This window comes from Delphinus delphis, chromosome 6 (genome assembly GCF_949987515.2).
Source record: "Delphinus delphis chromosome 6, mDelDel1.2, whole genome shotgun sequence".
Taxonomy (NCBI): Eukaryota; Metazoa; Chordata; class Mammalia; order Artiodactyla; family Delphinidae; genus Delphinus; species Delphinus delphis.
The window spans coordinates 36,193,676-36,217,408 of NC_082688.1; the positions used below are offsets into that span (position 1 = coordinate 36,193,676).

The 23,733-nt window shown below is 40.1% G+C and overlaps 1 protein-coding gene across 5 annotated transcripts in view; it reads left to right on the forward strand.

Moving 5' to 3' along the window:
* The window catches only part of RNF38 (ring finger protein 38), a 123,131-nt gene that overhangs the window by 61,856 nt on the left and 37,542 nt on the right, over positions 1 to 23,733 (forward strand). Inside the window, exons 1-3 of one of the 5 annotated variants that reach the window (XM_060014517.1) lie at positions 2,627 to 2,708; positions 10,276 to 10,425; positions 22,781 to 22,974. In XM_060014517.1, the coding sequence (XP_059870500.1) occupies positions 22,868 to 22,974 (107 nt within the window). In that variant the 5' untranslated portion in view covers positions 2,627 to 2,708; positions 10,276 to 10,425; positions 22,781 to 22,867. Of the gene's footprint in view, positions 1 to 2,598; positions 2,709 to 10,275; positions 10,426 to 22,780; positions 22,975 to 23,733 lie in introns of those variants that run through there. The other 4 variants (XM_060014514.1, XM_060014515.1, XM_060014518.1 and 1 more) reach the window with 4 other exon arrangements.

Here is a 23,733-nt window from a genome sequence, read left to right on the forward strand (position 1 = left end):
TACTTTTCGCACAAGTGCTGTACTGTCCCCTAGCCACATGTGACTGTTTAAACAATCCTGGTTAATGCATTAGTTGCACTAGCCCCATTTCAGGTGCTCACTCAGTAGCCATATGTATGTAGCTAATGGCTACCTTTTGGATGCTGCAGATGTTGAACATTTCCATCATTGCAAAAAGATCCATTGGACACCTCTCCAACAAGGCTTCCCACCTTTTTGGACCGACACCAAGTAAAATTTTAGGTGGACTGGGGTTGAGCCACTGCTCTGGCATAATTTACTTCCTGCCACATTAGGTGGTCAGTGGCCCACCTTAAAACGTAACCCACTCATCAGGTGTTTATTAGCAGGGTACCAGATTTTCTGGTTAAGAAAATCAACTAGAAAAGAAATTGCAGTACGAATTTCCAACGATTCAACCTTGAGGTGTGGGGAGCATTGTTTACATGTAGACAGACTTCTTAGGTGAAGCCTTCAGATCCCGGTTAACTAAGATCTCAGCCATTTGAGAAGGGTTCTCAAAGAGTGCCTGACAAAGGATTGGCTGAAGCCCAGGGGGAATTCACATAAGCTTAAGGGTTAGGAACCCTGGAGGACTGTAATAGATATTTGCTGCTGAAATTCAGCACTTGAGGAACCTGACTCTTAGGATTGGACAGCTTCCAAATGGTAATTTCCCTCCCTGTTCCCAATTTTTGTCTCTATTTCCCCCTCTCATTACATAGCCCATGCCCAAGTAAACAAGAAAAGCTGTTTCAGGGTGGTCTGTATTATGTAAGGAAGCTTGTATAGCTGAGATTCTGTTGGAAGATCTGTAATGCTAGGTGAATCCACAGCAGTAAAGGGGGTATTATGGGGGATCCAGATGTTAGAAGTGGATTACATTGGATGCACCTAAAGGTGTGGTTGGGATTTATGACTCTGTACTGTGAAATGAGGGGGGGGGGAAACCTTAAAAGTTTGAATGTAATCATCTCCAAATTGGCTGCTTTGGAAGACTAGCAGAGAGGGCTTTGGGAGAACAGTCAGCTAGATAACTGGGCTACATATGGTGGTGTGGGGCTGGGGGAGGGGACTTGTTCATGGGGGCCAGTTATCTCATTCTAGCCTCTCTTTGTCCAGGAGTTGTAAAAACCTGTGATGTTATTGCTGGAACTTTGAATTCAGCAGTTGCTAAGCACCTGCTGTTGTATTTCAGGCTGTAGGTTTAGACCTTAGGGTTACAGAGTCAAAACAGGTCGCCCAGTGTGATATGGGAGACAGATGTTCACAAATAATTACCCTTTCGTGTTATTCATATCAATGCATAGAGGTTCAGAGGGTCCTGGAACATCATTTTAGTCTGGTTCCCTAATTTTCTACAGGAGGCAGCTGAGGCCCACAGCAGGAAGGAGACTGGTTTAAGTAATGCCAAAAGAACCAGAACCTGGGCTTTTGATGATTGGACTGAAATATGATCACCATCCTTGAAGACATAATTCCTATCTGCTTAAAATCCACTTCTTCGATACTGTCCCCTTGACTGCCCTCTTTTCCTCCGATACCATTTAAACTATTTTGTCCTTGTATTTATTGCGCTTTTATGGAAGATCTTACTTCCTCTTTTAGATCTCGAACGTGATTAGGACAGGCACCATGCCAGCTTCGGTCTTCGTACCTATCTCATTTCCTGTCCTCAGCACAATATGAATAACTGTTTAATTGAGCCTTACAGTAGGACAAGTTGGGTTTGAACCTGACTCTCCATTGAGACACCTTGGCCAAAGACACCTTGGCCAAATCACCTCTCTCTACGTCAATAAAAATTCCTAACATTTGGGCCACATGAATACATACTATATTGGGAATTTGAGTGAGGTTAATTACTGTTTGATGGCTGAGTTTTGGAGGCGGTACGCACGGACTTGCAGCAGCACTTGGGGAGAAATATATAGAACGCCTAGGCTCGGCCCGCCCGCGGCCCGGCATAGCGGCAGCCTTTCCGGGCGCCAGGCACCGGGGGCGGGGCGGGGCGGGGCTGCGCAGGGGTGCGGCGCGACGGCTCTGTTGCCGGAACTAGTCCGAGTCGCGCGCCTGGACGATTGCAGCCCGCCCCGCCCCCTTCCCCCCGCGGGTGGAAACAAAGGGGGCTCCGCGCGCGGAGATAAGCCGAGGGGGAAAGGGGCGGAGCGACTGGCGGTCTCGCGCCCTGGGATCGCGAGGTTTGTTCAGGAGAGGGGGCGGGGTGGGGTGGGAGCGACCCAGACCCGAGAAGTGGGAGGGCCGCGTGCTCGCGCATCTTGCGGCCTAGCGGTGGGGTTGTCGCTTGCGCGCGCAGCGCAGGGTACTGCGCCGGCGCGCCCGGTCAGCGAGCACCGGGGAGGGGTGCAGCGGGGCGGGGCCCCCTCGTGCAGCGGTGCGGGGTCGTGCGGCGGCCGGGGCGGTTAGGGCGCGGGGGTCGAGAGGATGGAGACCCCGAGGCGTTAGCCGACTTTTGTCAGCTCTGGGCGTGCAGCCGTCGTTTCTTGGCGCGGCCCGTGTGATGGTGCCGGGAGGAAGGAAGCGCCGTGATAGCGCGTCGGTCGGAGCCCGGGTTCCAGGGTTGAGAAGGCCCGGGAACAGAGGATCTGGCGAGCTGGCCGCTGGCTGGACGAGCGGTCACAATAGGAGGCGGTGGCCCAGCGAGGAGCCGCGGGAGTAGCCCCGCAGGGCGGAGCCTTCCTTTGCAGGTACTGGCTGCCGCAGCCGTTGGTTCCCGCACGAGGGCGGGACGGGCCGAGCCTTGGGCCGATGGGAGCCTGCGGGGCCGCGCTAGAGATGAGGTTGCTTGGTGTTCAGCGGGGCGCGGCCGGGCCGCCCGGCGCTCTTTGTTTCCGAGGCAGCGGCGAGGAGGTGCGGGCACAGCCCTCGGGAGCGCCGGCCCGCCGCGTCTGGCAGATGGCCTCGCTCTTTTGCTCCCTCCCTTTTTGCTCAGGCGCAGGTGAAATGATGTCACTCAGGACAACGCAGAACCCAGTCAGAAGGGTCCTGTCTCCGTCCTTGTGACGCCGCGGGTTTCTGAACAGGCTGCGTTTTGTTCTCGGGTTGGGAATTCTTCCTTTCAGGGCTGAAGAATGGAAGAGGTTGGTTTTGAGCCGAGAGTTTTTCAAAGTATTGAGGGCCAAAGAGAGTAAAGTTTTCGTTTACGTGTGTAGGACTTGTAAGACCTTGTTTTTTTCTTTATGCTGCAAAAATGATGTATACTGTTAACATTAAAAGTTGGGTATGTTAGTTCTTGCACCGTAAATAGAAACGAATAATGTAATATTGAATTGCCTTTTCTCTTTTCTTACGAGGCGCACTTAATATACGAAAATTTAAGTATGCAAATCATTCACAGTCGTTTATTACCTTAGAATTGCAGGCCTTTTTGGATACTATTTGGCCTCGATTGCAGGTACTGTTGTTAACACAATTACCGCAAAATTCCTTTAAGTAGGTAGCAGCCCTGGTAACTAGTCTAAATTTTTTTTAAAAATCCATTCTCTCAGTTCTTAAGAAATCAAAACTTAATGAGGATCTAGGGACAGTTGGGATCAAAGTAAAATTGTTTCTGTCTTCCATTGGAAGAAATTGGGTTTCTATAGGAGTAACACTACAAGACCAAATATAGAGGTCAGATCAGTTACATTGCAGCTGGCATGTATTCAATACTTGCAGTAAATAGATGAAAATTACTAACTGGATTTTTAAGTAGGAATTGTATCATTTAATGTACTCCAACTCTTGCTGGCTCATAAACGTATTGGCATAGTATATTTCACTTGAAAACTTATTAAACCTTAAATCTATTCATTATAGGGGTTCAATTTTAAGTTGATATTTGTAAATTTTTGTAAGGCTTGTTTCTAAAAGACTTGGTAGCCTTGAGAGGCTATAGTTGAATAAATTTTGCCACAAATTAGCCACGTGCTCCTCGAGTCCTCATCTGTAAAATATGAGAGTTGGATTTAAATGTTCTCTATGGTCCCTCCACTTCTGATATCTTCTGTGACTCTGGAAGGTAGTGTGTTTCTGTATTTGTTGAGTTTTATCTACCCATCCAATTTTTATAGCTAAACTTAAGTTGGAAGTTATTAATCTGAGTAACTATTGAGAATTTTCTGTACTAGAGCAACCTGAATTTTGAGCAAGGGTGGACAGAGGATGGCACAGTTAGACATAATTGAATATGTTAGCATCATAATGTGGAGTGTAGACCTGTTGTGTCTGCAGTTGCTTTGGATGAGGCTTTTAGTTACATCGCTAGACTGTTTATTTTATTTATTTTTGGCTGTGTTGGGTCATCGTTACTGCGTGCAGGCTTTCTCTAGTTGTGGCGAGCAGGGGCTACTCTTCTTTGCGGTGCACACACAGGCTACTCATTACCGTGACTTCCCTTGTTGCAGAGCACGGGCTCTAGGCGCGCGGGCTTCAGTAGTTGTGGCATGCGGGCTCAATAGTTGTGGCTTGCGGGCTCTAGAATGCAGGCTCAGTAGTTGTGGCGCACGGGCTTAGTTGCTCCGTGGCATGGGGGATCTTCCCGGACCAGGGCTCGAACCTGTGTCCCCTGCATTGGCAGGCGGATTCTTAACCACTGCGTCACCAGGGAAGCCCCAGTAAGGTAGTTCTTGATTAGTCCTGTGATTGTTGTGTAGTGTCTGGGTCTAGTCACTAGTTTTCTGGTTGTTTTCCTGCTAACCACATATATCAGGCATCTGTTTTCATGTCGGTTCATCTTTGGTTAAATCATAGTTTGCTTTATGTTTTCTCTCGACAGTGTATGGATTGTAAACACATATTTGAACTCTATAGTTGTAGTCTAGTTAATTTGTTCAGTAAATGTTAGATTCCTAACATCACGTTGTCTATCTGTAGATGAAGCAAATGCTTGAACTCTATAATGAATTAACGAGTGAGATTTGAGCAAGTAGACAAAGAGGGGCCACGTACAGTCTTATTTTTCCCCAGCTTTTCTGTCATTTCATGTTCCTTTTTTTTTTTCATGTTCGTTTTTAAAAGATCTGAACAGCTTTCCTTCTCCCCTCTATGTTAGGGGACCCTGTTGTCCTCATTTATTCCTGTTGAATTTGTCCCTCCCTAGACTGAATCTCTTTGAGGGCAAGAAATATTTCTTTTTGTTTTCACAGCATCTAGCACATGGTAGAAATGCAATAAGTATTTGAATTAATTGTGACTTTTATTCAGTAAGACTTACAAAGCACTCAGTCACACTTCATCTTTTTAAATGTGTGTATGTGTGTGTATATATGTATAAATTTTTTATTGATTTGGACTGGTCATGGTCTAGATATTTTCCAAATCCATGTAATTCTTAAGAGATAAATCTTGAAAAGATGGTTTAGAGCAATCTACTTTGAGGTTACCAGCGTAAGTAAAATGATTTTAGACATACTTCCTTCAGGGGAAAATAATCCTTGTGCATGCAAATCTGGATTGTAGAACTGAAGGAAAGAAAAATTCATTAAAAGAATGTGTAAATCTTAACTTTTCCTAACCTTTATGTTCACTTGCTCAGTACATGTAATAGTTAGAGACTTCCTTAGTTGCACGTGCCTCCCTTCCCCCCTTTCCCATTAATTTGTTGGACTGTGGGGTGAGAAAGGAGGGTGGAGCCTTTTGGCTATTTTCACCAGCCCTGGTTCTGCTCTGTTCCCAGAAAGACATGGGCCCAGTTTGTTGTTTGCCTTAACTCAAGAATGGGAATAATAGTTTATTTTAAAAAGACAGTGTCCCATTGCTGGACAGTAATGATCCTTCCCCGGTAAGTAGTACCAGTTCTTGAATGGTTTAATGACTGCATAATAGTCCGCCAAGCACACATACCATAATCTCACTTAAGAAATACTTATTTGTTAAACATTTAGGTTACTTCTAGTTCCCTTTTAAATTGTTGCTGTAATGTGATGGACATATTTGTGCTTATGGCTTTTCTCATATTTTGGAATATAATCTCAGAATTTGTCAGATGAAAGATCAATTATTCGAACTGTTAATTTGTTAATGAAATCTCCTTGATTACTTTCCAGGAGATTAATATTTGCCATCATGGAAGCAGTGAGAATATTTGGAGTTTTAGATAATTTGGATTCGACCTCTTCATTTTTTAGGTACCCAGACTTGGACCTAGAGGAGTAAGGCACTTGTTGGAGTCAACGTTGACCAAGCACCTAACTCATCATTTTTTGGGTTTTTTTTTTTCCCTTTGTCTGTTAGCCTATGATTTGAGTGCCTTTGAGCAGATGGTATGCAGCTTTTGTAACAGTGAACAATTTTTTTTCTGGAGAGTAATGTGGCCATTTTGGAGAAGGCTGTTTGGCCTTTTGAGCAATTTATTTTGTGGAAAGTACATTATTTAATACTGGCCTAGAGATCATACACCTGTATATCCTCTACTTCACTTATCTGAGAAAAATGTAAATGAAGGAAGCTGTCATCAGAAGTGATTTTGGAGGAAGCAAGTTCTGGGACAATATGTAGACCTAAGTCCAATGTTATTTTTAACACAATAACTGCAACAATTTGCCACGGTAACAATAATACTACACTCTTAACACAAAGGTTAAATTGTTGGTTATATTATGGTTACCAAGACAGGGAAAGGCCACATTAAACAGAAGATGTCCTTAAAATAGAAATGTGTTATTGCTTAAAAGGTTAAACTGTTTTCTATAATTCTAGTCTTGTGAAATAGAAAACAGTTATGCTGGGTGAATTAGTCATGTAGTTATATGTAAATAAACATTAGAAATGAGAAGTGTAGGGAGTTGCAGATTCAGTCCCATCTCAGGAATGCTTTCATGGCAGGACTTTTTAAATATAGGTGCATCCTGAGAGAAGGCTGAAGTTACCATGTCCTTGTAATGCTCAGCAGTTGGTAGATTAGGGAAAAATAGAACTATTGATTTTCATATATAGTATAATCTCAGTAATCTTAACTGAGGGAGAGTTAGGGAAGTAGTGGAAGTCAGAAGCAAGTTACAAGGAAACAAATTTATTTTTAAATGCTTAAAATAGCTTTAAATAGGCATTGTGGAATAGTTGTTCCTTACTAATCCAACTAGATAGATTATAAAGAAGAATGTTACTTTTAAAATTCTTCAGTTAGAAGGTGGTTTAGTGGGTTGAGTCTGAACCTTAGAGCCAGATAGACTTGGCTTCAAATTATGGCTCTGGTGTTTATGAGATGTTTCGCTTTAAGCAAGTTGGTTAACCCTAACTTGCAGTATGTAAAGATCAGAAAGCCCAGCTTGGTTCCTGGCATGAAGTTTACTATTACCAGATTGAGGTTTTAAAAACTGCTGTATTGCTTAGATAAAAAGTCATCTTTCATAATTAAACTAATACAGCTAGAATTTTGGAGAAGAAACTCCTTGAGTGTGGCACAACAGTTTTTATTCTATTATGTACATGTTTGTTATGTTAGTCTTCTATTGTGTGTAACAAATAACCACAGATTTAGTAGCTTAAAACACAAATCTGTTATCTCACAGTTTCCATGGATCGAAGTCCTTGTATGGGTTAGCTGTAGAGTCTTCTGTTCAGGGTCTTATTTGGCTGGAGCTGTGAGTTTTATTAGAGACTTGATGGCCTCTTCCAAGCTCACTGTTGTTGGTGTAATGTGGTTCTTGTGATTATAGGGCTGAGGTTCCCCCATTTTCTTGCTAGCTGTCAACTGGTGACCATTCTCAGTTCCTAGGTGCCCTCAGGTCTCTACCACATGGCCCCCTTCATATGACTTCTCAGAACCTAGCAGCTTAGTCTATAAGGTTGGCAGGAGAATCTCTTTAGGAAGGGCTCAACTTCTCTTTTGAGAGCTTTCTCTCATTAAGTCAGGCCTACCCAAGGTAATCTCCCCTTTGATTAACTTAAAATTCAGTGACTTGGAATCTTAATTATATTTGAAAATCCCTTCACCTCTGTGAAAGGGTTTGTGTAATTTAGGTCGTATCATTTAACCTAATCATGGGAATGAAATTCACCATATTTACAGTCCTACCCACATACCAGGGAGGGATGGATTATACAGGAGATATACACCAGAGGTGGGAATCTTGGCGACCATCTTAGAATTCTCTCTTCCCTTCTCTCCCCCTACTCCCCCGCCCCCCCCCGCTTCCCCCTGCAAGGACCAGGGTTTGCCAGTTTTTTACACGTATTACTGAAATCTGTTTTCCCAGCCAGCTCTTGTACTAGCAGTTTGTGAGACTGCTTTAGCTATGATAGTTGGAGGTAGATGGCCTTGTTAAAACGCTCTTCAAATGTACTTATTGTGCAAAGTGTAAGCTTAAGATTGCAGAAAGAACATGAAGCCTACATCAAGGAACAGAGACCATTTTGAGAAAGGAGAGAACTGCTTTAAAGTAGTAAAAGCACTCCTTACATTAAATGAGTCAGGAATGTGAAACTACTTCTTCCTTTGAAATATTTTCTACTCTTGCCCTCAGATAAACCCAGGGCTCCTACCTCTACTCTGATTTTTGCCTGTATTATGGCATTTAAAACATTATCCTGTAGTTGGCTGCTTGCATCTTTCTTTTTAAAACTAGAATAAGCTCCTTGAGCGTGGGATCCATGTTTTATTTCATTTTCTAACATAACTCTTTGCTTATAAGAGGAAGTGAGTAAATATTCCTTGATTCAGTCATTCATATTTCATCACAGTGGTAAAGGGTATTGGCACATTCATGTTTATAGTACAGAGAAAAGTTTTAGTTCATGTCCAAAACATTTTGTGGAGCAGTACTAATGAATTCTAAAGTTACTGCCGTCAATTTTGCTTTCAATCCTAGGAAGGTCTTTGGAAGTAATTTTACTGTTAGCAACAGGCCTGGTCATTTATCTGTTTACCAGGCTCGTAGCAAACCAGAAACAAAAATTTATAAAGGGGCTAAAGAAGGTTATTATAGCAGGATTATTCATGTAATTAGCATGCCACTTTATGATCTGTCTCTGCCTTCCTCTCTGGCTGCTTCCTTACTGACCAGTTACACTGAACATTTTGTAGTTTCTTGACTACACTGTTAGCAATTACCTCTCCAAAGCACCAGTATGGACCATTATCACAGAAAGATACTTTTTTTTTTCTTTTTTTTTTTTTTTGCGGTACGTGGGCCTCTCACTGTTGTGGCCTCTCCCGTTGAGCACAGGCTCCGGACGCACAGGCTCAGACTGCAATGGCTCACGGGCCCAGCCGCTCCGCGGCATGTGGGATCTTCCCAGACCGGGGCACGAACCCGTGTCCCCCTGCATTGGCAGGTGGACTCTCAACCACTGCGCCACCAGGGAAGCCCGAAAGATACTTTTTTATACAGTGATTTGCTTTTGTTTCTTTTTTATAGCGTATACTTCTTGAAGGTAGGAAATCGTAACTATCTTTTGTTTTTAGTGCCTGTCACAGAATAGACACTTAACATGTAAGGGAATGAGTGCAGCAATGAAACTAAAAACAAGACAGCCTTAAAGACATGGTCTTTAGTGTAGGAACAAGCGGGTACATAAACCTTAACCCCCAAAGGCAGTTCACGCCACAGCACAGTGGAACAGGTGATACTCATGATGTCTGTGATCAAAAATGCTACAGATTAAGTATACTTACATATGAGTTTAAGGGGATTAACTCACAATCTAGTCAAGCATTTAAAACATGCAGTCATTTACTTTGAGGCTTATGATCTTGTCCTTTATTCATTAGGAAGGTTGCTAGGTTTGTGTTGAATAGAGCTGAGATCTCCACAATGAAAATCTTGTTTTCTATACTTGGGATCACTATAGAAATTTTGCCATAGATGTTCTGAAATCTCTCTTCCCTTGCATGATCATTTGGAATGTTAGCTTAAAAAGAGAATGAAAAATTAATCATCGCCAGGTAGACACTAATCTTTCTGTACTTAAGTGATTTTTACTTCAGGTTTTCTTGACATGAAGTCTTATCTGTCATTTAGGGTTTCAGAATTAATGCCAACAGAAAAGATATCAATAGATATTATATGGGAAACATAGGAAGGACTTTTCCTTCTTGAGCAGTGCTATTTTGCCTTTAAAGAAAGTTTTTATAAGTGAGATCCATTGCCAGAGGCAACCTTTGTCATCCTTATATTTGTTTTGATGGTTAAGATTAATTTTTTATTTCTTTTCAGTCTCTGCTAACAAAATCATCAGATACCTAGAAAATCCAGACTGTCCTTCATAGGCATGATTCTCCACATTGGTGCAGCTAGCCATGAACTATCCTTTTCTTCTCCCTCTTTTTCCCAGATATCTCCCGGGGCCAATTCAGCACCTCTACCTGGCCATCCTAACAAGGTGATTTGTGAAAGGGTGAGACTTCAGAGCCTGTTCCCTCTCCTCCCAAGTGATCAGAACACTACCATTCAAGAGGATGCTCACTTCAAAGCTTTCTTCCAGGTTCTTATATATTTACCCTTTCCCTTCATAGGGTTGAAAGCCACAAGATACATTCTAGGTTGTTTCTAGGAAGGCTTGAGACAAAATTCTCAGAATCTTCTTACTTCTTATTTTCTATTATATGTGGGAATAAGTATTCTTCTTAGAGGGAGTCTTTAACATAACTTTTTCAGCCAGCTTTTCTGAAGAATGTTTGTCTTGTCTTGACCTGCTGTTACTATTTGACCACTTAATATTCTTGTTTTTTTATCTTTTGGTCTTAGTCACTTGTCCTAATAGGTCTAGTTCTGTAGGAGGGTAGAAGATATTACAGAATATGTGAAGTTGTATAGGGAAGGAAAAATGGAAGCATGTAAGGTATTTTTTAAAGTCATCACTACTTATTTGCTTAACATCCAGAGTTTGATAGTAATGCATGTTTCAAAGAGAAAACATGGTTACTTGCTTTCTGTAACTTTTTATACCTGTGGGTAAAATGTGTTTAAAAATTTGGTTACATACAAAATGAAAACAAATTAAGGTATGAATGGATTTAAACTGTCATTAGGTTATTAACAAGAATACTAGGATGTGCTCACATAAATCATTGGCTACTACATTTACAATCCATTATTGCTAGAGAAGCAAGTTTTAGTAATGGAATTCGTTATTACCACAAAGGAAACTAAGTTACAGAATTGCTTTTGTATACTAGGGTTGTGGGCCAAGTCATGTAAATTGTATACTAGGGTTGTGGGCCAAGTCATGTAATTGTACATGTGTATATAAACCTGAGGTAGTGAGAGTTGCTAATCAAATCTAGGACTTTTGGATAGAGCTAGCTCATTTTCTGTTTGTGTGGGAGTGACAGGTTGGGACTTGGGACTAGTTCTGAAAGAGAAATGCTTGTGACACATTAAATTGGAGGTGTAGGATTTCTGAGGGTAGGTGTTTAGGTGATCTAGGGCTCTTTAATCTGCTTTCTTTGTTAATATTTGTGCCAGGTTCTCTGCTTTGTGTGTATTGTCTCCTTTTGTTTTTAACCGTCATAATAAACTAGTCCTGGATGGTTTTCTAGATGAAGAAATAGGCTCAGAGAATCTCGCTGAGATGCCCAATTACATATCTAGTTGTTGGCAGAACAGAAATTCAAATCCAACTTTTGCTATTTCTTGTCTACTATATCATACCAGCTTTGGATGTTAACAGATAATTCTGTAAACACAGTTCAGTGTATGTTAAGAGACATCATCTGTATTGAATTGAATGGCATATTGACTGCCATTTTGGATACAGCATTAGCTTGCAAGAGCTTGATCTTTAACAATAGACCAATATAGCTAAGGAAGAAATTGACTTTGTACCGTCGCTACTGCCACTAATAAACAGTTATTTGACACTTTCTGTGTTCTCCAGACCTCCTTTGAGTCTTTAAGCATTAACTCAATATTAACTTTAAATTCAAAGAGTAGCTGCCAAATGCAATAGATTAAACCCATGTTTTGGGACTTCCCTGGTGGCACAGTGGTTAAGAATCTGCCTGCCAATGCAGAGGACACGGGTTCAAGCCCTGATCCATGCCTACATGCCACAGAGCAGCTAAGCCCGTGTGCCACAACTACTGAAGCCCGCATGCCTAGAGCCCGTGCTCCGCAACAAGAAAAGCCACTGCGATGAGAAGCCTGCGCACCGCAACAAAAGAGTAGCCCCCGCTCGCCGCTACTAGAGAAAGCCTGCATGCAGCAACAAAGACCTAAGCAACCATAAATATATAAATTAATTAGTTTTTTAAAAAAAGAATTAAACCCATGTTTTGAAGATAAAACCAAAAAGTTAGACTCAGTTCCATTGGATGTTGCAGAAAGGTGAAGGGTGTTACTGTTAAGTTTTTATTTATAGTCCTAATTTAACTTAAATCTTACTTTTCTCTAATTTTAGAATAAGGCCCTCAATGTACTTTGCTCCCAAGAGAGACTGGAGATTTTCTTTGCCCACTTATTACCCTCCCACTGTTCCACATGAAGCAAAGTAAATCCTTCTCATATCTCCTTCGAGATACTGTCAGATACCTTCAACCAATTCTGATACCATGATTAGGTGTGATTTCTTAGTTCCAGTTATGGTTCTCATCCTTATAAAACTTAGTTGCCATGTAAAAACGAGAACCTATGCAGCCACGTTGTATCCTCAGAAAGTTATTCCCTTAATGCAGTTTTCTCTCGGCTTTCCTCCAAGTTCCTTTCCTCCCAACTCTTTCTGCTTTTCCTTCCCCCTTGACTCCATCCATTCTAAACAGACTCACCTACCTCTTCCATTTTTTTCTTAAAACACCCTCTTCACTTCCATATTGTAGCTGAAACTAGTCTCTTTTACGAGGACATCATTTTCCCTGTAGCCTTTTCTAAGGGTAAAGAAATTACTGCTTTTTCCTGCTCCAAGCATGGGATTGGGTATGTAGCTAGTAGGTAGGATGGTCATAGAGGTGAAGGAAAGTGTTGATACACTCCTGGATCCTTGTTTTTAATCACTAGTCTTTGAACAAAAAGCTTATCCTGGTTTGTTTTTTTTTTGCGGTATGCGGGCCTCACACTGTCGTGGCCCCTCCCGCCACGGAGCACAGGCTCCGGACGCGCAGGCCCAGCGGCCACAGCCCGCCGGCCCATCTGCTCCGCGGCATGCGGGATCCTCCTGGACTGGGGCACGAACCCGCGTCCCCTGCATCGGCAGGCGGACTCCCAACCACTGCGTCACCAGGGAAGCCCCTCATCCTGTTTTTGATCTCTTTTTTCATCTCCACTACTTACCAAGTTTGTGTCACTGTCCTTGTTTATTAAAGACTTTTGCACTTTGCTGCTTTTTACTTGTTTTTCTAGTCAAAATCTTTCAAATTTTGTATGTTTTTTAATTTTAAAAATTATGAAATATTTCATATATGCAAGTTATAAAATATAAAGAAGACATATGTATTAGTTTTAAAAAAGCACCATCTAGCTTAAGAAATCAACTATTGCCAATGTTTTTGAAGCTTCCATATTATATTCAGGTGCTGTCCCAAACCTGTGCCTTGGGTAAACCTCTGTTGAATTTTGTGTTCAGTATCTCTTTGCTTTTCTGTGTGGTTTTTACTACATATAGTATACCTCAATACTATACTGTTTAGTTTCTGAACTTAATGTAAATGGTATCATACTTTGTGTATTTTTGCCATTGTGAAATTCATCTATATTGATTGCATGTGGCTGTGTCCTGTAGATTCATTTTCCTGCTTTTAGCGTTACATTTATATGAACGTACTGTACTATAGTTTATCCCTTCTCTTTTTGATGGACATTTGGGTAGTCTCCACTTTTCTATTATTATTATTAGAAACAGTGTTGCCATGAATATTCTTGTATGTTTCCTGGTGTACATTTATTTGGTATTTTAATGTTCCTTTAAAAATGATGGCTTTGTGTATTTCTTGCTCTTTTTTTTCCCCTACAAAAGAGGTTTAAGTAGATGCACATTTGCATCTCTATAAAAATAAGCCTATATTTAAAATTAGAATCAAAGTGCCTCCTGTAATTTTTTTAAATTAAAATTAAGGTATAATTAACATACAGTAAAATTCACCTTTTTCCCTGTACAGGTCTGTGAGTTTTGACAAACACATACAGATGTGGGACCATTACAATCAAGATATAGGATAGTTTCAGCACCCCCCAAAATTCCCTCATGTCTGTTTGCTATCTGCGCCCTATAATTTTAAAATTAGCATTTTCGTGCTACCAACCAATTCAGTGATTGTGATTGAAGATTGTATGCTTTCATTAAAAAGTCATGTACATCATGGGGAACTTGAATTTCAGGTGTGGCACAACCCTTGATTTCAGGTGTGTGTGTGTTTAACATACACATACATTCTTTTAAAAAATATTTTCCATTATGGTTTATCATAGGATATTGAATATAGTTTTCTGTGCTATACAGTAGGACCTTGTTGTTTATCCATTCTATATAGAAAAGCTAACCCCAGCCTCCCACTCCACCCCTCCCCCAGTCCTCTCCCCCTTGGCACCAACAAGTCTATTCTCTATGTCTGTGAGTTTGTTTCTGTTCTGTAGATAGGTTCATTGGTACCATACTTTAGTGATATCATATGGTATTTGTCTTTCTCTTTCTGACTTCACTTAGCATGATAATCTCTAGTTGCATCCATGTTGCTGCACATGGCATTATTTCGTTCTTTTTTATGGCTGGGTAGTATTCCATTTGTGTGTGTTCTTTTTTATGGCTGGGTAGTATTCCATTTGATGGACATTTAGGTGGTTTCCATGTCTTGGCTATTGTGTACAATGCTGCTATGAACGTAAGGGTGCGTGTATTTTTTTTTCAGTATGCAGGCCTCTCACTGTTGTGGCCTCTCACCCATTGCGGAGCACAGGCTCTGGACACGCAGGCTCAGTGGCCATGGTTCACGGGCCCAGCTGCTCCGCGGCATGTGGAATCTTCCCGGACCGGGGCATCGGCAGGTGGACTTTCAACCACTGCGCCACCAGGGAAGCCCGCATGTATCTTTTTGAATTAGAGTTTTGTCTGGATATATGCTCAGGAGTGGGATTGCTGGATTGTATGGTAATTCTGTTTTTAGTTTTCTGAGGACCCTCCATACTGTTTTCCATAGTGGCTGTACCAACTTACATTCCCACCAACAGTGTAGGAGGGTTCCCTTTTCTCTTCAGGGCTGTGTGTGTATGTGTGTGTGCATGCACGCACGTTTCTTAATACAGCTATTTGATAACTTTATTTTGTAAATTTACTAAAGTTAGGTGATTGAAATTTGCTGATTTATACATATAAAGAAATAGATTTCTGAAAGTACTGTAAAAATGTCTCTTCTCCAGCAAATTTATAGACTTAACAAAAATTTTAGCCAAAAAAAAAAAAAATTTTATTTTAGAGCTTTACGAAGTTATTCTTTTCCTCCCCATTAATTAATTTATTTACTTTTGGCTGCGTTGGGTCTTCATTGCTGTGCGCACGCAGGCTTTCTCTAGTTGTGGTGAGCGGGGGCTACTCTTCGTTCTGGTGTGCAGGCTTCTCACTGTGGTGGCTTCTCTTGTTGTGGAGCACGGGCTCAGTAGTTGTGGCTCGCAGGCTCTAGAGCGCAAGCTCAGTAGTTGTGGCACACGGGCTTAGTTGCTCCATGGCAAGTAGGATCTTCCTGGACCAGGGCTCAAACCCGTGTCCCCTGCATTGGCAGGCAGATTCTTAACCACTGAGCCACCAGGGAAGTCCTAGAGTTATCCTTAAATTCATAAGATCATCAAAGGAAAGACAGGAACAAAAACTTTTCCAAAAATTGTCATAAAGGGAAATACACCATAAAGATACTAAATCATATTGTAAAGAAATAGTTTCAAGTCAGTGAGTTCCATATTGTTAAAACACAGTGGATGGGAAACAACCTAAGTGTCCATCATCGGATGAATGGATAAAGATGTGGCACATATATACAATGGAAATTACTCAGCCATAAAAAGAAATGAAATTGAGCTATTTGTAATGAGGTGGATAGACCTAGAGTGTCATACAGAGTGAAGTAAGTCAGAAAGAGAAAGACAAATACCGTATGCTAACACATATATATGGAATTCAAGGGAAAAAAAGTCATGAAGAACTTAGGGGTAAGACAGGAATAAAGACACAGACCTACTAGAGAATGGACTTGAGGATATGGGGAGGGGGAAGGATAAGCTGTGACAAAGCGAGAGAGAGGCACGGGCATATATACACTACCAAACGTAAGGTAGATAGCTAGTGGGAAGCAGCCGCATAGCACAGGGAGATGAGCTTGGTGCTTTGTGACCTCCTGGAGGGGTGGGATAGGGAGGGTGAGAGGGAGGGAGATGCAAGAGGGAAGAGATATGGGAATATATGTATAACTGATTCATTTTGTTATAAAGCAGAAACTAACACACCATTGTAAAACAATTACACTCCAATAAAGGTGTTAGAAAAAAAAAACAGTGCATGTTTTGCAGCCCTCATTCTACATGACCTCTCAGTTGAACCCTTGAAACTCCATTACACTGGCTTTCACCACCACACTCCACTCTCCTCTCATCAGGTACTCAACATAAAATGTTGGAGCTTCTCAGGGTTCAGTATTGGGCTTCCTTTTCATTTTATAAACTATTTTGAACAATTTTTGTCAATGCCTGTAACTTCGTTGACGTACCATCTATCTGTAGTATACCAAAAAGTCCTGAATTAACATATCTAGTCTGAGCTTCCGTTGTCTGCAGAACGACTCCATGTGGAGGGATCCCTTGATTCACAGGGATCCCTTGATTTCAGGTTGTTCTTAGCAGCTTTTCTGTTTTTGTTGGTTTCATGGTTATGCTTCAGATTATTTCATTGATCCTTGTTTATAGCTTCTGTGGAACTAAATATAGCATTTGAAAACAGTACAATTACAGCATCAAGGTAAATCAGTTTTTGTGAACCAGTGATGTTCTAAGAAAAATCTAGGACTTAAGGTTGTTAATACATTATTCAGAAATTAGCCAAACAGGCCTCCCTAAACTCAGGAAGCCACTGCTGGGTTAGCAGTTATGGCCAACGAATATAGAAACATAATATTTTCACATGGTATTTTATCCTCTTCATTATGATGGAATTGCAATATGTTATACCACTACATTCCCTTTGCAAGCACTCACTGCACATAAAATTGTTCTGTTCTTTGGCCTTTTATGAAAAAACACAGACTTGGACCATGTCAAAAAGCAAAGTTCTGATTTTTTTTTTTAATGCATGGTCTGGTAACTTTTGAAAACAGAATATTTGAAGTCTCTTTTCCCTCCCGTACCTACAAGTAAAATAACATTCCAGGAGGATGTACTGTTTGAGTGGTTATGAGGTTGGATTTTGTTCTGAAATCTTTTGAGCTGAGGAATCAAAGCTGTGCATTAGAAAATTAAAGTCCTTTGTAAAGTATATGAAACAGGACTATATATATGTTGTGTAGTTCAAAGGCAGTATATTCACTGAATTGTCTTTTGTACATCTTCACTAGTAGAAACATATTTTACATAAATTTGAATATAGTTTAAACAAAGACTGTGGAAAATTAAATGAAAGAATGTGTAGAGATCATTTTGTACATTATGTGATTCAAATGTAAAGTTATTAATTATTATTTACAAAAAGGGATCTGTCTTGGTGGTTATTCTTTATTAGCAAGTTGCTTTATGTAGAGTGTTTCAGTTTTCTAAGTGCTTTCATGTCTCTTATTTTAAATGAATGGAATTCAGTAAGTATTTCCTCTCCTGGGCCATTTAAATTTAATGGTTGTGGAATGAGAAACTTAATCTTTTGTCAGATAGAATAAGGCAAATAGAGTCTGGAAGTTTAAAAGAGGATTGCGAACTCATAAATCTTGCTATGCTTATTTATTTGTAAATCTGAGATGAATGGTAGTCCTGAATAATGAGAGGAGAGGGGACCAGATTATTGGAGATTTTATCTCCCCGACTCTAGTTGCCCCCTTGTTCCTTTGAGAAGTCCTTGGGGCTCACTAGTGTTTGCTGAAATCAGATGCACTTTTCAATCACCATTTTTAATCTAGGACTTGGAACCTGTTTATGCTTTGGGGAAAGTTTGCATTATCTTCAAGACTTCCTGACTGACATATATATAAATATTATTTATATTTTATGTGTGCGTGTTTATACATATGCACGTGTATTTGTTTTTTTTTTCTCCCATGGTATTTAGCATTTAATCATTTCTGATTTGCTTTTTTTGAAACTGTGGAATACTTTCTTATGGGTTGTTTTCACTTCTAATAATGATGTTTTGGTTATAAAGATTTGGTGTAACAGAGGTGTAATCCTGTACTCATTTTATCAGATGCTGAATACTGAGTATAAAAGCTAGCTGGCTAATTTTCTTCTGTCCTTCCTCCCTTGATCCCTGAATCTGCATCCGTATTCTGTACTGTAATATCTCTACAGTATTCTGTACCAGTAGAGACAGTACTAGTACCTGACTTGACTCAACATCTTACAGGTTTAAGTTGTCAACATCTGGTACTTTCTAGTCAGCCTACAGGCACAGAGTCAGCAGGGACAGGAGGGAACTGCTCCCCCCTGAGATTTCAAAACGTAAATTTTTCTGTAATGGTGAATTTATCCTTAGGGACTTTTCTTAAGAGAGTCCCTTATCTCTTAGTTCAGTGGTTCTCAGGGTGTAGTCACAGACGAGCAGTACCAAGCATCATATGGGATCATGTTAGAAATGCAAAATTCTTGGGTCCCAATCCAAACTGTCTGAATGAGAGACTGGGGAGTGGACCCAACAATCTGGTGTTTCTGATGCATGCAAAAGTTTGAGAACCACTGGCCTAGGTAATAGGAGTATTCCTCCAGATTCTGCTTTGCATTTACTTCTGTCAAGAGTCGTTGTGGTACCATAATTCTAGATCAGTTTTTATATTAATTTCTAAGTTTAGAGGTTCACAGACAACATGGGTAGTGAAAAATTTGAACCCCAGCCTTGGTGTGAGGAGCTAACCTGTGGTTTGAGTTCTCAGGAATGTGATCCCTTCTCCAGTTCTCAGTACATACAGAGTAGACACTCTGTGCCAATGGCTGACTTCTTCTAGTCTTCCCTTTTATTGAAAGCATAGTACTTTGGAAATTTTGGCCTTATGCAGGGGTCTCAGTGATAGGACCTTATCTTCTGTCCCTCCTGCGAATATCAAAAAACAAACCTGGTTTTCAGTTTTCCTCTTTGTTTCTGGTCCTTGGAAATTTCTCTTTTTCTCTGAATCCAGCAATACCTTTAAATTTTTTTTTTTGTATTTAAACCATTATTTCTAGATGTTTATGTTAGGATTTTCACTTCTGGTCCATGATTTTGTCACAGAAGTAGTTACAGTTACTTTATATCAAAGTTTATTTGATAAAATACTTATTTTATTATACTTATTTATACTTATTTCTGTTCTGTAACTACAACAGTGATCTTTCATGCCTTGTCCTATGTTGATTATAATAATTGAAAACCAGTAAACATTCTTCATAGTATTAGGATACTTGTATAGTCATTGCAGAACCAAGTAGCATGTTTGGCCCATGGAGGAGGAGTTGTAATCTTTTGACTACCTGTCCTACTCAGAGGATGCTTTAGGTGACAAAACGATATGGATTTGTTTTCATCTTTGTCCTCCACTCTCTGATTGCCTTTTTTAAAAAAAATATTTATTTTCTTTATTTTTTTGGCTGCATTGGGTCTTTGTTGCAGCACACGGGGTCTTCATCGAGGCGCGTGGGCTCTTCATTGGGGCACGCGGGCTTCTCTAGTTGTGGTGTGCGGGTTTTCTCTCTCTAGTTGTGGCGCGCAGGCTCCAGAGCACATGCGCTCTGTAGTTTGTGGCACGCGGGCTCTCTAGTTGAGGTGCGCGGACTTAGGTGCCCGACCAGGGATTGAACCCGCGTCCCCTGCATTGGAAGGCAGATTCTTTACCACTGGACCAGCAGGGAAGTCCCTGATTGCCTTTTTATATTTCTTATGATAAGAGAGCTGTGGGCTTAAGTTTTATTAAGAACTTGTAAGTTCTCAATCATACTGTTTTTGAATCCACATTGTGTATGGTATTTTTCTCAGAGTCCTCTGATTCTTTCTAATTTGTAATGATTGTTTTTCAGACCTGCTGTACTGCCATCACCCTGGGATTTCTTTTCATTGCACTTCTGGGTTACTTCTATTTCTTGGATCCTGTATTTATATATATGTCCCCAGGTGAAGGAGAGAGCATGCACGCATACATAAAAATCAATCAAGTAAAATTTTCTGAATGGATATGTGAGAAGCAACTTTGAATCTTAATACATCTGGCAAGGTCTTTGTTTTTTCCCTTATACTAGACTAATAGTTTGATTGGAGTATAAAACTCTATATTCAACATTATTTTCCCCCAGAAAATAGCATCTTTTGTTTTCTGTGGGAAGTCTAATGCTAATCTAATTCTTTTTCTTTGTAGGTTACTCCCCCTTTCTTTTTCTGGAAACTAAGAATTTTTTACACAGTTCCTTAGAGTATTAAAATTGATAAGGAATACGATGAAACCATATTGCATATAGTAAAATAACCTTTTAGTAATCCCATGTCACTAAATATCAGTTGTGGTTTCCTGTTACTTTGAGTGAAAAAGTAAGGCTTATTACCATAATCCTAATGAAGAGCTCACTTCCACATATTTCCCTTCACTTCCTAGTCTTTTTTTTTTTGGCTGTACGTGGGCCTATCACTGTTGTGGCCTCTCCCGTTGCAGAGCACAGGCTCCGGATGCGCAGGCTCAGTGGCCATGGCTCACGGGCCCAGCCGCTCCACGGCATGTGGGATCTTCCCGAACCGGGGCACGAACCTGTGTCCCCTGCATTGGCAGGCGGACTCTCAACCACTGCGCCACCAGGGGAGCCCCACTTCCTAGTCTTTGTCTCCTCTTACACACTGGGAACCTTTCACAACACAAAGAGAAGGGATGGGAGACTTTCTCAGTCATCTTTCCTTATCTCCACTCTTAAAAGTAATGCATTTGTTGTAAAATAAGAATATGCTAACCCACAACCTGAACATCACTGAAAATATGTAAAGGTTGATAGCCTGAGTGTTTTTTCAATACTTAGTTATTTTGTGGATCTGTAGCATTCTCCTCCATTTGGGCAGTGAATTTTTAGAATTCAGAGTTCCATGTCCTAGCTTGCATCAAGCTTTGCGGTACAGGTTTATACATATGAAAGCCAATGATTATGATTGGTTGCTAGCATATTGTACCTCAGAAAGTCAATGTTAATCAAGTCTGTTTTACCACACGTGGAGATCACATTTCTAATGCTTATGTGTAGTTCATGTATGAGTTTGTCAAGTCTTAGTTGTTCTGTTGTTTTGTTTTAATCAGAATATCTAAATATTAATGGTTATTTTTCACTTTCTAAGTTTTAGGATTATCAGAACATAACTGATTTTCTTATTAAAATCAAGGGGTTAAAAACAACTACTTTTAATAGCACCATTAAATATAGGGAGAAAATAAGGTTAGTGTGAGGAAAGTTACAAGAGCATTTGTATATGGTTCTGAAAACTATTTTCTATTTTAGTTATAACAAATGTGAATTATAATATTCTTAAGTATAGAAGGAAAATGACATGGTTTTTTGAATACATCTGCTAAATAATTTAGAATGATCAAAAGTAACCATTTAGCAGTTTGCTTCATTCCCGTCAGTTTAATCAGTTCTGTTTTATATGCTTATATTTTAAACTGTAACATAGTATGTAACCTCATATATTCTTTAGCTAATATTTACATTTTTGTTGTAGCAGCAGGTGCCAATCAAAAGTTCCCTAATGCCCAAATGATTAGAATTTGCAGGAGTAGACTGGAGATAGGAGAGGCTCTATTAGAAAACACACAGCCCTCATCAGACTTTCAGTTAACTTGTAATTTTGACAGTTTTGATGAGAGACTCAATTGGAAAATTGAGTTGTGTGGGGAATCCTGGAGAGTTAATAATTCAGTTAAGTGATCCATACCAATTTTATAGCTAAACCCTTGAAAACTTGAGACTGTGCTTCAACATTAACAGGTATGGGTTTTTAATTATCTACCACTCCCATGATCTACCTGAAATGCCATGTCTTTCCCAAAGATATTCTATGACATTCTAGTTAAGAACTGATGAACTAGATCAGTTGACTGTTTTTTAATGTTTTAAATAAATTTTACTTTGTCCACATAAACATTATTAAATAATAAATGTAATGGCCTTAAATAACAGGAATAAAGAGGCAAGCAAGTATGATTTTAAATCAAATCAAGGGCCTACTTAAATTATACCCCCTTAAGCAGAAACTGACACACCGTTGTAAAGCAATTATACCCCAATAAAGATGTTAAAAAAAAATTATACCCCCTCCTAAATTGATCTCTCAGCTAAGAATTAATGCCTAAAAGAGTAACTGTTAACTGATGGGAGGACATAGTAGATTTTCTCAGCTGAATTAGAGCTTTAAAGAGGTGGTCAAGTACCATAGAAATTGTTTATTGCCCTGTTGTGTACCTTGTGTGTTGTTACCTGGTTAATTTTATGATATTTTAAAGAAAAGTTAACTTTTCATTTGATATTATTTACTGTGTATCTCCCTTTCCCACCCCACCCCACCCCACCCCTCGTTTCTTTTAAAGGTATTTAATTCAGGTTGATAGTGTATTTTTTCCCTCCTTTACACTTTGTGGTAAACATACTTAAACACCTATGCATGTAAACAGTAATGCAAAAATCCTTAAAAGATTTTATTCAGTTGATTGATTTTGTTGCATTGGCAGAGTGAAGATAGTCCAAGTCCCAAGAGACAGCGCCTCTCTCATTCAGTCTTTGATTATACATCAGCATCACCAGCTCCCTCACCACCAATGCGACCATGGGAGATGACATCAAATAGGCAGCCCCCTTCAGTTCGACCAAGCCAACATCACTTCTCAGGGGAACGATGCAACACACCTGCACGCAACAGAAGAAGGTTAGTTGGTTACAGTTACTTATTAAATTTGTGGTCATTGGTAGATTTGTGAATTTTTTTTTAACATCAGAAAGCATTTTTTCTGTAGGAATTTTATAAACACATCAACACCTTTTTACTTGTACGCTTACACACGAGAAACAACGTTACAAGTTGTTTAGATTTCTACAGTCCGTCATGAGAGTTCATTTAGCTTGTGACTGACAGAAGAAGGAATTGAAAGGCTAAATTGGTTTACCTAAAATCAATCCGTACCATTATATGTGAATTCAACTACTTTAAGGTTTAAGACTTTTTGTGGGCTAGCCTTCAATCCATATTACTGAAAAATGCATTTTATAGTTTATAACTATAAGGAAATATAGAACCATGGTCTTAGGAATGAGCAGCCTCTTTTTCGTGCAATTCTTATCCACTCCATTCTTAGAAATGAATAACCTCTCTCCAGATATTCCTTCTGTATCCTCTAAGGCAACTGGGAGGTTAATTAAGTTTCTTTAAAATTGTGGAGCCTGTGATATGAAGAGTGACTGAAATTTAGTTTGACTTTCAGTCCTGTCTTCCATATAGGACTTGCCCCTTGCTTTTCCTTCCCAGGGGAATACATTTCCTGAGCTGCTTCCTCTTTAGTAGTTGTCTGAGGTCATACCTTTCTTCTTCCAAGGAAATAGAGCATACTTGGGGTGAGACAACTGTTTATATGTCCAGGATGTGGTATTACAGACTAAATGTTTGTGTCTCCTGAAGATCCATAGGTTG